The 16,629-nt window shown below is 42.7% G+C and overlaps 1 protein-coding gene across 1 annotated transcript; it reads left to right on the forward strand.

The window, feature by feature from the left end:
- Positions 1–10,717: 10,717 nt before the first annotated feature.
- irx4b (iroquois homeobox 4b) lies at positions 10,718–13,114 on the forward strand (the record flags this gene model as incomplete). The annotated part of the gene is made up of 6 exons (XM_079288027.1): positions 10,718–10,762; positions 11,104–11,292; positions 11,614–11,720; positions 11,946–12,102; positions 12,286–12,439; positions 12,546–13,114. The coding sequence occupies 6 exons, from the start codon at positions 10,718–10,720 to the stop codon at positions 13,112–13,114; spliced, it is 1,221 nt and encodes a 406-aa protein (XP_079144153.1).
- Between the last annotated feature and the right edge of the window lie 3,515 nt (positions 13,115–16,629).

Consider the following 16,629-nt stretch of genomic DNA (forward strand, 5'->3'; position numbering starts at 1 on the left):
TTCATATGTGATCTCAGCGATTTTCTGTAATTTGTGCCTCCGTTTGTAAAATACCTGGGAAATGTTCCGTGGAATGTGCTCATTTTGAGGGTTCATACAGCCGGTGATTACACAAGAGGAAGAAAATCAGCCGTCAGCTTGACTTTTTTAGTGACAAAAGAAAATCTACTTTGTGACATTTGGACTGCAGAAAATCTGTCACGCTCGATATTTTTTCTTTATTATCTGCGAGTGCAGGGAGATCATTTTGACCTTTCAAAAATTTGTGACAGTAACTTCAAAGTGGCCATAATCTATATTTTCTTTACTGATCATCAAATGACTATGTGACAGCGACCCGCTCGTAGGGATGAACCGACAGAGAATCATCATTTGAATCTGCAGCTCCCCTCGACTGACAGAGTTTCAGCTCATTGTTAGGATGTCTGTCCACAATTGAACTGTTTTGGTTCACTTTCACTGTGCTCATGGCACTGTTTTCAGAAAAACAAGCTCTACAACCCCACGGTGCACGACCTGCTCCACACCAAACAGCAGGCAGACACAGTTAGAGACTAGCTGGTGAACAGTGGCGCATGTGGAGAATGTTGCTACGTAACTGCCGGATGTGTAAATAAGCTGTACGTGAATCAGTTCACCATATCAACTTAATAAGGTCATAATAAGTCAGAGTTGTGTTCCACACTTGTTTCTGCTGCCCCCAAGTGGCCACAAAATATCAGTGATTTCACAGAAGACTACATTACAATCATGAAAAAAGTCGACTGACTGCAGGAAGCTCTTGAAATAAATAGATTTGTATTGAAACAGGTTAAAATGACTCTATTCACTGTGTTTTTTTTATTTTCTATTTGTTTATTTTACAAATAAAAAAAACAAGCATCGCTCTCGGGATCAAACCTCGGCACATCACTGTCGGTAAAAAACTACGTACAGAAATTTCTGGTGGCGCTAATTAGCAAATGTTAGCATGCTAGCACGCTAAACTAAAGTGGTGAACGTGGTAAACATTTTCCCTGCTAAGAATCAGCATGTTAGCATTGTCACTGTACAAGTCCTCCGAATGAAGCAACAAAGTAGGTCATTTGTCCATGCCTTCCAGAACATCACATGAAAGCATTTGATGTGATCGGATGCCTCATATCTTCAAGACAATATTTTTTTCTGAGGTTAGATCTCAGTGAGAGCAGAACATAATAACTGCTGCAGCATCAGCATGCATTTAGCTCTAACCACGGAAAGAAAACATCACAGCAGAATGTTATTTTTTCTGAGAATTATTTTTAAATTATCATAACAAGTAGAAATTCTACAATTGATATGACTTGAAATTAACAGATTATTACTATTTTAGGAAAGTTGCAGTCGTTTTGGATATTGTGTAAAATAAAAATGAGGAAATGCATGCGTCGGCTGCATCTGTCTGTCTCATTCACAACGGCAGAGTTCCCCCCCCCCCTCTGATAGTGTGTGACACTTTAAATTAGCACCATGGCCAACATTTCATCTGTCTATTCTATTTTATCTATTAAACCTGCATAGGCTTTTGAATGGGGTCTCCCAGGAGCTCAACACATTGGTATTTAAAACTATGAATTAATTAAAACAAAAACAGAACACAATGATATGAATTCATTAAGAGCAAATTGATTGACAGAGTCATGAAAAATTGAAATGTTAGAATAAAGGGCCCCTTTGATATGACAAAAAAAGTATACCTCTGGGGTTTGTGGGAACCCCAGCTGGTAAAATGAGGGTTAAAATAAATAAAAACAAATCAGCCAGTGCAGGAAAATATTGGAATCTTGTTTCCGATAAAAATCAACTTGTGATTTTCTTTTCCTTTTTAATGCTGCACGAAAATCATGGAAATAATTCTTAAAATAAATTGATTTTATATGAAAAACAGAAATAAATTATCTCACCGTATTGCATTTTAAAATAAAAATTCAGACTGAGAGATAATGATGAATATGTATTACAAGATAAGACGAGGTTGTGTCGGTGTACAGTAACCCAGAGCGCAAAGAACCTCCCTCTGCTGTCTTTCACTCTGCTGATAATGATAGCTGACTCATGGGTCACATATCTTCACAGTGTAATTACACATGAGTCGCAAGCACACACACACACACACACACACACACACACACACACACACACACACACACACACACACACACACTATCATTCTACGCACACAGTTGCAGAGTAATGTGAGTCCTCATTCATCTGCCCAAGTCGTTTAGGGTAATAGAGCTTAATGGAGTATATTAACCCTGTCCAGCTTGCGTCCCCCCCCCTCCCCCGCAGATGTGTGTGTGTGTGTGTGTGTGTGTGTGCATGTGGTCATGCATGTGCACAGAGAAAAGGGGAAACCTGTGCCAACTGTTTATCTGCAAGGGACACACACAGACACACACACTGGAGGAGCAGAGATCTGGTTTCCCACTGTCACAGATGCTTACCCGCCTCTCCATTAGTGATGTGATTGGAGTGGACATAGAAAACCAGCAGCTTCGTTCCCACAGGGGCAATCTGAGGAAATTATTGCCCCGCTCCTCTCCGGGGAATGTCAGCGCTCCAGCGAGAAGCACTTAGTCGACTGCTATCACATGCAACTCTGAGTTTTGGAGCGTTTGCCGTGGATTAACACTTTTGTGAAATGAAGCGTGTGATGATATGTGATCAGTCACGGCACACAGTAAGAGGCACGGGGATCTCTAGATGTGGAATCAGGAGATCAGAACACTCAGCGGCGTTTGCTGGCGACGTAACAGAGCGATGATCACTGGAGGATGAAGATTGATACAATAGGGGAGACCTTCAGTCTGTCTTTATGCCATTTTCTGTGTGAACAAAATCCTTTTGTCGTCTATAAAGAGCATTGACGTATTTAATCTAGGTCGTCCGTCTTGATGCAAATGCTGCAGGAATGTGACAAGTATGCTGACACAGCAGAAAGCATTGAAACAAAAGGTGTTCGGGTAGGATGGTAGGATGGACGCTGCTGGTGGCCGAAGGTCCTGGGAGGTCCACTCAGAGATGTAACATGACAACCACACTCAAGAGTGTGCGTGCAAGACAAGCAGACCTGCTGTACCGTCTTTGGTCGGTCACAGAACTGTGGGCGACCTTTTCACCCCGGTCAATAACAACTGCAAGTTGAGCCCACCGCGCCCTCAGGCTAACACCAGCACCAATGGGGACGTAGTTCCCGAAACCACCAGAGGATGGCAGCTGAGGTCTAAGCAGTGGTGCTGAGGTGGTCATGTGAAACACTTGTCATGGTCTTCCCCCATCTAACGATCGAAAGTGGACACTGGTGTGATGATCTGAGATTAAAGCTCCCCAGTGTTCTAGCATTTCAGAAATATTCACTTTTTACATTTTTTTACTCATTGAAATTCTTTGATGAGGGAATAAAAACAATTGTTGGTTATCTTTGGTGTTTTTAGACACCACTCAAAGTACAAAGGTGTAAGTATGACTCAACCTTTATGTTCTTTATGGACCCTCTTTAAAAAATAAACATTCTTAACACTTTAAAACCTTGATGGTTCATAACTTTTCCAAATGGAGATTTCCTCATAAACATCTTGACGCCATATTTCAAACAGCAGTGGAGAAATGTTAACAGTTCATTTTTGTATTATTACTAAAGTCACTAACTAAAGTTCTCAAACCTTTCAGCCTTTATCTGTGATCGGTTTCCCTCATTAAAACACAAATAAGTTCCTTTTGTTGAAGACCAAATAGAAATACTCACCATTCTTTATGGTTCATTTATGTGTCTTCCTCTTCAAATGTGCAAGCGCAGTTTCGCATGAATTACCACCTTAATATCTTTTGACATATTGGATTTTTATATTAATAACAACACAAAGGTTGCACATTTTTTACCAGATCTGCAAAAGTACATCTATTTTTTTACAACCCTCAATTTACGTCCCTTCCGGCGCTTTGTATTATGAGGTCAGAGAAGAAGTAAAAAACTACAGACCAATGGACTAAAAGCTATAATCAATAGTTTATGTATCAAATAACAAATATCAAATAGCTCGTCGTGATGAAACTATAGAGAATTATAATTTACAGAGTTTATTGGGTGAGTTTCATCTCATTGTTAAGCTGTCGGTCTCACTGTTCTTGGTCACTCCCCCGGCTCACATAGCCCCAAAAAGCTAAGTAAGCGACCAGTAAAGGACTAGCTGGTGAACATAGCGGAACACTTTGGAAGCCAAACAGCCGGATAATTCCTTTACGGGTTGGTAGAAACCAAATAAGAGAGTAAATATCGGACTCATATTCGCCATGTGGCCATGAAACACAACATATAAATGACAATGTGGCGCTGTGACTGCTGAATGTTTGCTAAAAAAGTTTGCCGTGTCACTTTAAAGGTGATAATAAGTCAACGTTGTGTTCATAACTTGTTTACACTGCCCCCAAGTGACCTGTTATTGAGGGTTTTAAAAGAAAAGAAATGTGATTTTGCAGTTGTTATTCTTTTAGAAGAGGTAAAATATGAGTTGCAGGAGCAGAGAAAGTGTGTATATATATATATATATATATATATATATATATATATATATATATATATATATATATATATATATGAACAGAAATGAAGGCAGACCAAGAGAATATAAAGACAAATAAAGTGATGAGTTGACGGGCAGAAGATCAGTGAGAGAGTTAAGATAGGTTAAAAGTGCTTGTTAAAGGCTCTATCGGTCCCTGCGGACTGAGGCTTGAAGAGCTGAATAATGTATGTCCGCTCCCGGAGTAATGAAGTGGAAGTAACAGGGAGGAATACGGCTGGCCTCCCAGGGCTCAACACAAACTGTACCCACTCTTAAGAGCTGCCGGTAGCCGAAACCTGTCTCCCTCTCTGCCTCCGTCTGCCTCCGTCCACTTCTTTCACGCACTCACTTGCACACACGCGCTGCACAGCGGCTAAGAGGGTTAGCTTGTCTCTGTTCCCGTGTCCTACATCATTGATGAGGAAGACCAGGACATTTATAGTGTCCCATTCAGAGTTCAGCAGCTCCAGATCTTCCATGAGGCTGCTATTAGACAGGAGCAGAGGACACGGCAGATAGCACGGCTGCTGCTCGGTGGTCAGACAGGCACTCGGTGTTGGCGGCCTTGTTTGTGGATCGGATCGAGCCTGGTTTGCACTTGTACTCAGTTGGTGCTATTGTGCTTAACAAGAGGCAGCCGCCGCTGTCGGCCGTGTCATGTGGTGAAAAGAAAAGGTCTGTTTTCTTTCCTCATGATCCATTTATTGCCTGCCGTCGTCTTTCTCTCTGCATATCCAGCTCCTCTTTCTCAGCAGAGGCTTTTGACAAAAAGGTGTAAAAGTTACCTCGCGTTACCCCTGTGTTCATGTATCTGATGGTTGAGGAAGGCTTGCATGGAAACTGCTTCTCTCCCCATGTTGTGTCACTTCCCTTCAGAACACCTTGAAGGCCCTTTCAGACAGAAAACGCGACGACGGCACCACCACTCTCTGAAACCCATTATTTCAAATGGCTTGTGCTGCAACCCGACCGCTTTTTGTGCCGCTCACCAAGCGCTTGGCACAAAGTTCAACCTGTTTTGGGGTTTATGGGAGTTGGCGCTCCAGTATAGGCGGCCGGTAGCAGAGCAGAGCTTTGCCTCGTTGCTCCACCATGCTGCTCCGCCTGTCCCCGCTGGGAGCCAACACCACGATGCTGGAGGCCCAGACCCTATAGGCCTGCTGGAGGGAAGGGAGGTAACAGGAGTACCAGAGTAGACTGTCAGACCCTGCTGCAGAAAATTAGAGATTATCTCTGGAGGGAGTCTGGTGTTCTGAAACACCACCACTTTTCTCCACAGCCACCGCCAAAATCAACACAAAATGAAGTTCCTCATAGTAGCTTTAAGACAGCTGTTTAAGTTTCAGAAGGTAGATCCAATAACATCTACACCACCTGAATAACTTCATTATCTTTTCTTGTTGTCATGTCATGTTTGGCCAATTAATATCAGCCAGCAGCTAGTGAGCTAAGCTTCGCACAAAAACTGGAAACGGGGAAATGTTTGATCTTTGAAAGTTTAACAGGAGTAGTGTCTCTGAGGTTGCCAGGCAGCCAGTGGCGACTCCAGGAAGTCACTGTGAACCAAGAAATAGTTCAGCACGTAATGCCCCATTCACGTCATTTCATTCAAACTGTAATTACCAGCAGCCAAGTGGGGGGCAGTGTTTATATTGGCCTCCGACTATTCCCAGTTGGAGATATCCTAAATTCCTGACCAAAGGAAATTCTGATATCTCCCACTTGGTGAGAAAATCGCAGGCAAACTGGCTGCAAGGATACCATCACTGGCAGTGACATCCAAAAAAAAGCCCAATACTGACTCAATGCCATGAATTCAGCTCATTGCAAAGGACATGCACACTGTTTGTTTCAATTGATGACCCGCTGCTCCAAATAGGCTAGCAGTTCCCCCTGTTTCCAGTCTGTATGCTAAGCTAAGCTAACCGGCTGCCAGCAGATATATGAGTGAAGCAGAAAGTGGCTTATTTTCCCCAAATGTCAACCTCTCATTTTTTTCTGTAACCAGTCGACTACACATAGAACCATTTCCTCTCGACTCTTATTAAGAGTCAACCAAAAAAAAAAGGCTCAAAACAACAAAAAGTCATGTTTTCACTGCGGTTGCTGGAAGCATTCTCACTTCAATGTGTCCCATTCAGCACTACCCACTGAGATATGTTTCAAGGTGAAATAGCTTGGACCAAGATGAAGGCTCAAAAAGCATCTACATGTTAAACAGTGATTAAAATTGCATAGATTTCCGACTTAAAGGTAGAAAATATTCACATGCGGCGCAGTGTGATTGAAAGAAGTTGTGATTGGAGTTGTTTGGCTCCCTCTTCCAAACACTTTGTGCACCAGCCAGCCCTCCTCCTCCTCTCACATTAACATGCTTCTATCATTAACCCCCATGCCCCACCTACTGCATAAAAGCTGGAGCCTAATGCAGGAAGGAGAGAATAAGAATGTGTTCCCTTTCTCTTTTCTTTTTTTTCTGTTCTTGAGGAGCATCTTGAATGAATGATTGATGTTTGGGGAGCAAGATCAGAACGATATAATCACGGTCTAACGAACGCAGAGCATTAAGAAACATATACTGGAGGAATGCCATCAATTTATAAACACACAATATATTAATATATAAGTCGTGCATTTCATATTCAAATGGAGGGAAATAACATAATGTATGCCCCTCCGAATGCAATGCATGCACCCGGAAAGAAGGCACCAAAAGCTTGGAAGTTAAACCCGGCCTCCTCACAAGTCATTGCCCCCCATGAACTGGAACCAAGATTAAACACCGTCATGTTCGCAGTCAGTGGCTAAACAAATTGCCATTCTCTGTGAGTGACGCGTGTTTTGTGGGAAGACGTGCAACGCCAGCGTGTGGAGATAACTTCATTTCCAATCTTTGAGCACAGATGAGGGAGAGACAGTTAGCCCGTGTTCAGTATATGAGCGCCTTTCACGGGACAAATGGAATGTCAATCAAGCGCCGGTACACAGATGCCTTCTCCCCGGTGGCGCCCACGATGCTTTCTGGTGATGCAGCTCTGTTGTTCCAGCACTACTCTGGGTGCACTGGGAATATTTTGTCCTTTTACCCCTCCACGTCCCCTCGCTCCATTTCAGATCCCTTGACTATTAACGATTCCTTCTGCTCCCCAAGTTTGCCCTTTTTAGGCTGCCCCTCTTTTCCACATTCATTTCTTCTCGTTGGGTTTCTCGCACGGAAAGTTTCTCATCCGGCTGTCCTTAGTTCTTCTTTCTCCCCATAACCTCTCATGGATTTACCATTCTGACTCTCCCCGTACTTTTCCGCTATAAAGGGACTGTACAAAAAGGATTAGGGAGCTGGGAGGATTCGTATATTTCATTTTTTCATACAAAAGAAAGCATTAACATGATCAACATTTGCTTTGGAACCTCCCCTTGACCTAGAAAAAAACACAATACACTCCCCCAAAGATCTTAAAATAATATATTTATGGAAAACATAACAAAGAGCTGCTGACTTAACCGGGAAAAGGCACCAGATCGTCCCCAACCAGGAGGAAACGTGATGCCAACTGGAATCCATCTTCTATTAACATTATGAAAGTCAAACAAGATCAACTTATCAGTAAAATGTTCACTGACAAGGTGTTTCATTTGTTTTGTGCAAAAGCATCCAAGGTTGCTCGAATAAAATACCCGCTTTTAGTGCCTCAGTGATGAATGGGGATCATCATTTTTGAAATTGCTGCAGTTTTAAGGGAGTACGCTGCAGACGGCAGCCACTGAATGAGCTGAAATGTAAATTTGCTTGGGACAACTCCTCGCTCTCAATTTACGTACACTAAAAGTGCTCGTTTTTTTGCCACCTACAGCCTGAGATTGTTACAAGTGTCTGACAACATAATAGAAAGACAGAGAAATTAAATATCTTTCTTCCATTCCCACCCACGCAGACAGCTTGGTGAGTTTCATTTTTTCTCTGTGCAAGATCGTAGGAGGTGTATTATACGACAACTTCAAGCTGATTGCCTGCATACGTCGTCGCTTGTTTTGGAGTTTGGAGTGTGTTTTATGACATCTTTCAGACCATTGGTGTCTAGAAGGGGGGGGGGGGGGTTAGCCAATTGTGGGTTGTATTCATTCAACCACAGAAAGGTGAGGAGTTGTCCCGCACTGTTAGATTACAGAGCGTTTACAGTTGCTGGCTGCAGCATTCTCCCTCAATACTGGACCAATGAAAGAAAAATGTTTGTCACTTACACACAAAAACATGGGAAAATGCTTTAAGGTTAGGATGTGATTGTCGTCTGGTGGAATATAGAAAACGTTTAACAGAAACCATAATCTTTACCTTCCGTTTACTAAAATGGAGACACATCTCATGGATCAAATGCTGCAAATAAACTCCATCACACTGTCTAAATTACAGATGTTTAGATGTTTTTGTTCTGTCTGACCCTTCATCAGGCAAAATCTGCTGCAGCTGACTTCACCAAGCCACATGCAGAAGATTGGATGTTACTCCACACACGTGGTGTCAAAGTCCTTTGCTGAAATGTTCACTCTGAACATTATCCATCCAACGACTACAACTATCGTCACAATGTTATTGGGAAAAACCAGTTTAGTGCGAGATCAGGTGTCTGACTGTCGGTCAGTTCAATCGCATGACGTTTGAGTCGCATGGCCGGTGTGTTGGAGACGTTTCTTGCAAACAGTTTCCAAACTAATCTATGAAAGCCATGTTTGTGATGTGACGATTTGATGAACACAATAAATCTCAACAAAGTATCAAGAATATGGGAAAAAAGAAATAAACAAATAAAAGCTCTCTCAAAAATCTCAGACTTCATTCTCTCCACCGGAAAAGCGTCTCTCGTCTCTGACCCTCTCCCCTCTGATCATTTCCACACAGTCCCTACGATCTTTCCTCTCTGTCTATCAATGAAGCCCGAACATTCTTCACGTCGGCCCCTTTTGCTCAAAAGTATCCAATTATTTTTAACACCGCAAACTCCTCTAACATTTCCCTTCATCCCTTTTGCACTTGCCCTGTACTCGTCATCCTCCCCTACCTATAAACAATGAATAACGATCTTAAGGTGGATTGAGGAGAAATGAGGGAAACGTTTCCACCTCACTAGGACGGCTTAAGACTTTGTCATTAAAAACATGACAAGCCATTCAGTTGGTAAAGGTGCTTACTCGAGGGAATGCTGAGTGTTTATTCTTTGATTAATTTGCTTGCAGGAGACCTGAAATTTCCCCACTCATGAATATGTGGATGACAGGGAGATTTCTCTGTGGTGACAACTTATCTAAACTACAGGGCAAAACGATTATGCTAATATCAGGTTGTAGTCATCAATCATCTTGTGTCAATGTGGTGTCAAGGCATCACGTTCCTGATCCCCCCTCTGGCCATAGCACCGTGTGTGTGTGTGTGTGTGTGTGTGTGTGTGTGTGTGTGTGTGTGTGTGTGTGTGTGTGTGTGTGTGTGTGTGTGTGTGTGTGTGTGTGTGTGTGTGTGTGTGTGTGCAGCTGTGTGTGTGTGCTTATTTGGAAAGGAGAATTGATCACATTCTCATTACGCCTGGGGATTGTTGGTGGGGTTGCTCTTGCGCTTGCGTGAAGCTGTTCTCCTGGATAAGAGCTGAAGGAAACCTGGGAAGGAATTAATTAGCTGAGTTTCTTCGTCTTGATATGAACACCAGGCTACATACACACACACACACACACACACACCCACACACACGCAGAGTCCGGGCTGAGTGACGTCAGAGAGACGCGCCTTAAAACCAAAGAGCGCATCACAGGGAGATGCATGGTTTGATCAAGCGCAACACACACTCGCTTTGGATTGTAAGATAGCGGTGATACTGTAGGAGCTGCAGCAGCAGCTTGGGTGAATGAGGCGGAGCGGGGAGGGACGCCAAGAAGTCACTTTTAAAGACTTGTGTTCGTGGTGCGTAAAATGAGACTGGTGCGTAAATGTCTTCGCGGTAGATGATATCCACATTTTTAAACCCTGAAAAGTTGAATGGAAAACCAGCTGTGAACTAGTAACGGAGGCAAAACGTCTACGCTTGGCACGGATGCTGTTGGATGTCACCCCGAGTCCTGCTTTTTGTCTCTCTGATCTCATTTGAGTTATGGCTTACTCTCAGCTGGGATACTCCTACTCCACCACACCGCAGGTACAGTGACTGCAATGAACAAAATATACTACGACACTGTCAAATAAGGCACTTGATTCCATCACAAAATGTGACAAAGTCAGTTTAGCAGCAATATTTGTTTTCTGCGCATGTTCTACTTTTTTTTCGAGAAATAACTGGAATCAGAACACCCAACTTCTTTTTTACTTTCATGGGAAAAACATTACAATAAAACAGTAAACATGCAACATAAAACGCAACTCGAAGAACTAAATAACTTGTCACATTTTGAGTGGTTTTCGTGTGAGGGATCTTTTAATAACTTCATCACTGATAATGTAATTGGACAAATGAGCTTAATTTATTCATTTTTGCCAAAGTTTCTGATGACCTCCAGCTCTCTGGCCGGTTGTTTGGAGCCGGGGACGCCTCCGTCACACCCGGTGCTGCGCTCCCCGGGCCACCAGCTCACCTCCACCACCGGCATTGGAGTCTACAGCGGAACTTATCCAAAGAGCCAAGGTTACTACAACACCTGCGGCAGCGACGCCACCGCTCTCTACCCCAGAGTGAGTTTCACTTTGCACTTACAGTTCTTTATTCGTATCACTTTGCCTTCATCTAAAAATGCGTGATGTTCATTGTCTCTAATTTTGGGAGACACGTGAGGAAAGAAGGGCTGAAAAAGTGAACTTGTACTTTTTTTTAAGAATGCAGATTTTTTTTTTTAATGATTTGTAAATATTATACTTATGATGGAGAAAAAAAGTCTAAATAAAGAAAGGGAATTTCAGGCTGAAGTCAATCAATCTTTTGTATCAGAGTCCATGCTGTGAAAACGTTTTGTAATGTTTTATGGATTCTGATCAGTTATTATTAAATATTTTCAGGGACCACTAGATCACAAAGACGGAGCTGCATCTGTGGGGACCTCTCAGACTCCTGCCTACTATCCCTATGACTATACATTTGGACAATATCCATATGACAGATACGGGTAAGTCAAAGTCCGCATATTGGCCGAGTTCTTTTATTCTTAAATGAAACCAGATTTTGTCAATTCAAAACTGTAATATCTTCACTCAGAACTGCAGACTCAATAATGAAAACATATTTCTAGTGTCTGAAGCTCGTTTGCAGTGACCTTTCATCATAGCAAAAGCAATTCACTTATTCTAGGTATGACACAGCTAAATATGATTTGGATTGCCATTTGGCTCAGGTATTCCTGCTCTGACGGCGCTTCACGTCGTAAAAATGCCACCCGAGAGACCACCAGCACCCTGAAGGCTTGGCTGCAGGAACACCAGAAGAACCCCTACCCCACAAAAGGAGAGAAGATAATGCTGGCCATCATCACCAGGATGACCCTCACACAGGTAGCTTTTATTCAAATGTTGGATTTAAGTGCATTCCAGAGTTTAGTTTGCTAATATTCTTGTTGACCCTCAATCCATTTCTGGTAGCGTTACATGATTTGTCCTTCTTTGTCTTCTCTTCACTCATGTCCTATACGTGTGGTTTTATATTCCCCTCTGACCTGCATTCCCTCCCTCCCTCAGGTGTCTACATGGTTTGCTAATGCACGCAGGAGGCTAAAGAAGGAGAACAAGGTGACGTGGTCACCGCGGGCTTGCAAAAGCTCTGACGATCGGGGCTGTGATGATGACAGTGACGAAGCTGAGAAGCCCCTTAAAAACGACAAAGACCTTCCCGGTAAGCGGCGCTTCGATCATTTAGCACATTGAGCTGGTTTCAGGCTTTGCCCGGATTTAGTTAGCATGCACAGACTTGGTGTTATCTGTGAGATTCGTTCTTGCAGATCAACAGTGTGCAGACCTGCAGAGTGACCTCGAGGACTTCGACCTGCTGGATTCAGACGGTTCTGACTGTGAACCGAAGCAACGGTTTCTACCTGTGGACGCAAACACAGCCCTCCCACATGGACATCTCACGCACAACCCAGAGCCGCTGCACGGAAAAGAGAGATTGTCTCCGGACTGCCCCAAACTCACACCGGTCAAACAGCAAAAGAACGCCTTCTATCCTAATCCAGACCCGCGAAGTACAGACACCAAGCCCAAAATTTGGTCCATCGCTCACACTGCTGCGTCTTTGGACGGCAGCTTGCAGCCAGAATACCCTCCCTGCATGCTGTCGTCGACGGGGTCCCCCTCCCCTGGGTATCCATCAAATATGGCGCTGACCAAGGCAGACAGGGAACAGGAGTCACCGGTCGCCACGCTCAGAGAATGGGTGGATGGAGTTTTCCATGGTCCCCCTTTCCAACAGCTCAAACCAGTTGAGGTGTGGAAAGGCTTAACTGATGCGGTAATAGACAGAACACACGCACAGCCCTTTGAACTTGTTAGGTCAACGTCATCTTTGTAGTCCAACCGACACATCGTCAACGGAATATAAAAAGACTGCTGGACTTGAAACAAAAAGTCGATATTTTGTTGTTGTGAGTTGACCGATTGGCTGTTCGCTAAGCGCTACCCCCCCCCCCCCCCCTTACTGTTGCTACGTCTGTCAAGCTTTTCATTCTCCATTCTCGCGCAGCACGTATGCAGTTTATGCTGACAGCAGTGGCACTGAAAAATGTTTGTAATTGTTTTTTGTAATTGTAAAAAAAAATGTAAACAGTGGATTCCAGACAGCAGTAGACAAAAGCAGGCTTCTCAATTCTAGCCAAAAATCATAGAGTTTGCCGTCTGAAATGACAACTGTTGGCGGCATTTTTTGTTCGCTCTAGCAAGCTCCCAAACGTTACCTGTGATTATATTAGGAAATCTGAAATCCGACTCTGGTTGACTTTCTAATGTGTCCCGCTGTATCTTAAATACGCACGTGTTGGCGGCATACGCTATATTGTGCTAAAAGACCATGTAGAACACATGCATCTGAAAAGATGTAACGTTATCTCAGGTAACATTGGCTGAGGTTGCTGGAGTGACAACTTCCCTAAATCCATGAGAAAGTTGCTAACGTTAGCCAAAATGGATGAACGTGCTAGTCGTGTAACGAAACACTTACTCCATGAATAATGATGTTAACGCGAGTTAATGATGGGCTCCTTGGCCTCAGAAGTAATGCTCGGTTACTGCAGGTAGTAAAGCCAGACATTTTCATGATTGCATCTTAATTTAGAGCAGACAAACATTGTTTCAATCTAAACTAAGGCCCAATGTACATGTGGAGAAATCCAAAGTTTGACAGACCTGGTGTGCCAAGTTGCAGTTGCTATGATTGGACAATTGTCATTCGGGGTCGGGTTTTGCGAACGGTCAATGAACAATGTGATCGTATTCTGGCATTTTGACTCTCTCTCAACCGGGCCCCATCAATGGTCCGACGTCTTCGAGCAAACAAGTGTCACCACACACGTTCCTGCAGCAAGGTTGTATGGTTCACACATGGAAAAAAATATACGATATTGTACACTTGCACTATAGCCTGCACATGCACTGAGACACAAAAATAAAAGGTGTATTCTGTAGAATGGCAATGTTCTCTGAGTTTGGAACCACTCGTGCTATCAAGTTTAGAAAATGTAAATCTGGAATAGTGGACTATACCGCTGCAGCGTTGGATATGTGTGTGTGTGTGTGTGTGTGTGTGTGTGTGTGTGAGAGAGAGTGTTTGTGTGCTTGTGTGTAAGGGGGGAAGTGGGTGGTATTCAGCCGTGACTAATGGAAACACACAGAGGAGGGTGCTGTTAAATTGTTAAATCGATGCCACTTCCACCTCGGCTCCAGATATAGCCGCAATCAGCGATGCGTCCCTTTTCATTAGGCGGCTTTTGACTTTGTCAACCTGGGACTGTAAGAAAATCCACCACGCGCAAAATGCTTCATGAAACCTCTTAAGTAATTTTAAGTAAGTGTCACATCTTTATCCACTTCGGTGAGTATTTCATAGAACCAATAATAAGAAACGTCATCGTAATAAACAGAGGAATAAGGCTGGCATCACGAGGCCTAAACGTTTTATAAAAAATGGATTTCCATCAACTTCAATTATTAAAGAAAAGTTCACAAATTGAGCACTGAAAAACATTTCACACAACACCTTCTAAAACAGGGGTCTCAAACTCCCGGCCCGCGGGCCGAATTCGGTCCGCCACGTCATTTTATGTGGCCCGCGAATCCGCCAGCAAAAAAAAAAAAAATATATATATATATATTTTTTTTAAGTTAGACTAATAATAATAAAAATATCCCCATAGTCGAAATTATGAGATAGAAAGTCGAAGTTATTAGATAGAAAGTCATAACTATAATAGAAAGTCATATTTATGAGATTGAAAGTCAAAATTATGAGATTGAAAGTCAAAAAGATGAGATTGACAGTCAAAATGATGAAATAGAAAGTCAAAATGATGAGATACTTAAACAGTTAGAAGCAGCTCTTTGACTGGTTACTGTACATTTAACATGGAAATGTATTGTGAGCACATTGAAGACTACTTTAAACTGTGAATGCAGAGAGTTATTTAACAATATGTTACGAGTGGTGACATTTACAACCGGCCCTTTGTGGGCGACCATGATGCTGATGTGGCCCGGAGTGGAAATGAGTTTGAGAGCCCTGCTCTAAAACAAAGGAAAACAAGAAAGCGTGAGAAGTTTTTTGTTTTTTTTTCTTCCCCCACCTTTCTCCTCCTGTTTTCGATTTAGGAACAGTGATAAAGTATTCATCAGAACAGAGGAGGGATCTTCCTGAGCGTTGTATGGAATTAACCATTTCAGATTAAATTATTCAGGCTGAATTCAAGCGAGAATTTCATTCTGTTTCTGCTTCATAAATAAGTAAGCTTTAGGATGATAAATAATGACATCCGACTTCTCTTTCCTGTCAAGTTTTCTTTCTTCCACTCGCTGTCTGACAGGATCTCATTGTGGTCGGCTGCAAATATATTTTCCATGTTTTTGCTCAGAATTTTTTCCCCCCGAGTTTAATGTACCAGAAATTATACGATTGCTTTTGCTTTTTAAAAATCTTGAGGTAGATTTGGCTTCAAAGGAGGAGGAGGTGGTGTCATGAAGGCTGTAGAGTGGCAGTCAGATAAGAGGTGGAGGGCGACCCAGTGCTGAGTGGGGTTAAGAGATATACGGTTGTGCTTGTTCTCACCTCCAGCTGGTTGAGACATGACTTGTCTCTTGGGCACAGAGGATTGGGAAAACTCTACAAAAGTGCACACACGTATACTGTAATTTACTGTCGAGCTCAAATCTTTTGATTCAAAAAGTTCCACATTTTAGTTTTCTGTGTTGACTAAGAATTATTTTGAAATCGTTTTCTGTTTTTTCAAAACAATGGCTTTTGTTTCAAGATAACTTCTCATGTAATCAAGTCAGCACTTCACTCTGTTTCAGCTAAAATTCAGTTTGTATTTCCATTTTAAAGCTGCGCATGCTTAACAATTCACTTTTTAAACTTCTAGAACAGATTTCTGGCCCCTCCGAGACAGCTGAAACAAGCTGCGACCACAACGCTGACATACTTTGATGCTACATGATAAACTAGCAGTTTCCTATGTACACATCCAGCAGACAGAACCACGTTTTTTGGTTCGGCCTACTTGGCAAATTTATGTATATCAAATATAAATAATCACTCTCCTTTAAGTTCTGCTTTTGGTCGCAACTCACCGGCTCTTCAGCTGCTAAATGCTCCTCCGTGTTCACCAGTCGCGAACTCGCTGGCGTGAACTTTAAAATCCGTGACGATGTTTGAAAAGTATAATTATGAAGCATAAATACTGTCAAAACTTAAGAATATGACAGATTCTTTCGGCATTAAAATGTTTCACACATCCCCCCCACCTCCCCTTACTCCACCAGCCGTCACCTATCTCCTCTTCTTCCTCGTTTCCTTCCCTATCCCCACATCTCATCCCCCCC

Source organism: Melanostigma gelatinosum (genome assembly GCF_949748355.1).
Source record: "Melanostigma gelatinosum genome assembly, chromosome: 17".
NCBI classification, from domain to species: domain Eukaryota; kingdom Metazoa; phylum Chordata; class Actinopteri; order Perciformes; family Zoarcidae; genus Melanostigma; species Melanostigma gelatinosum.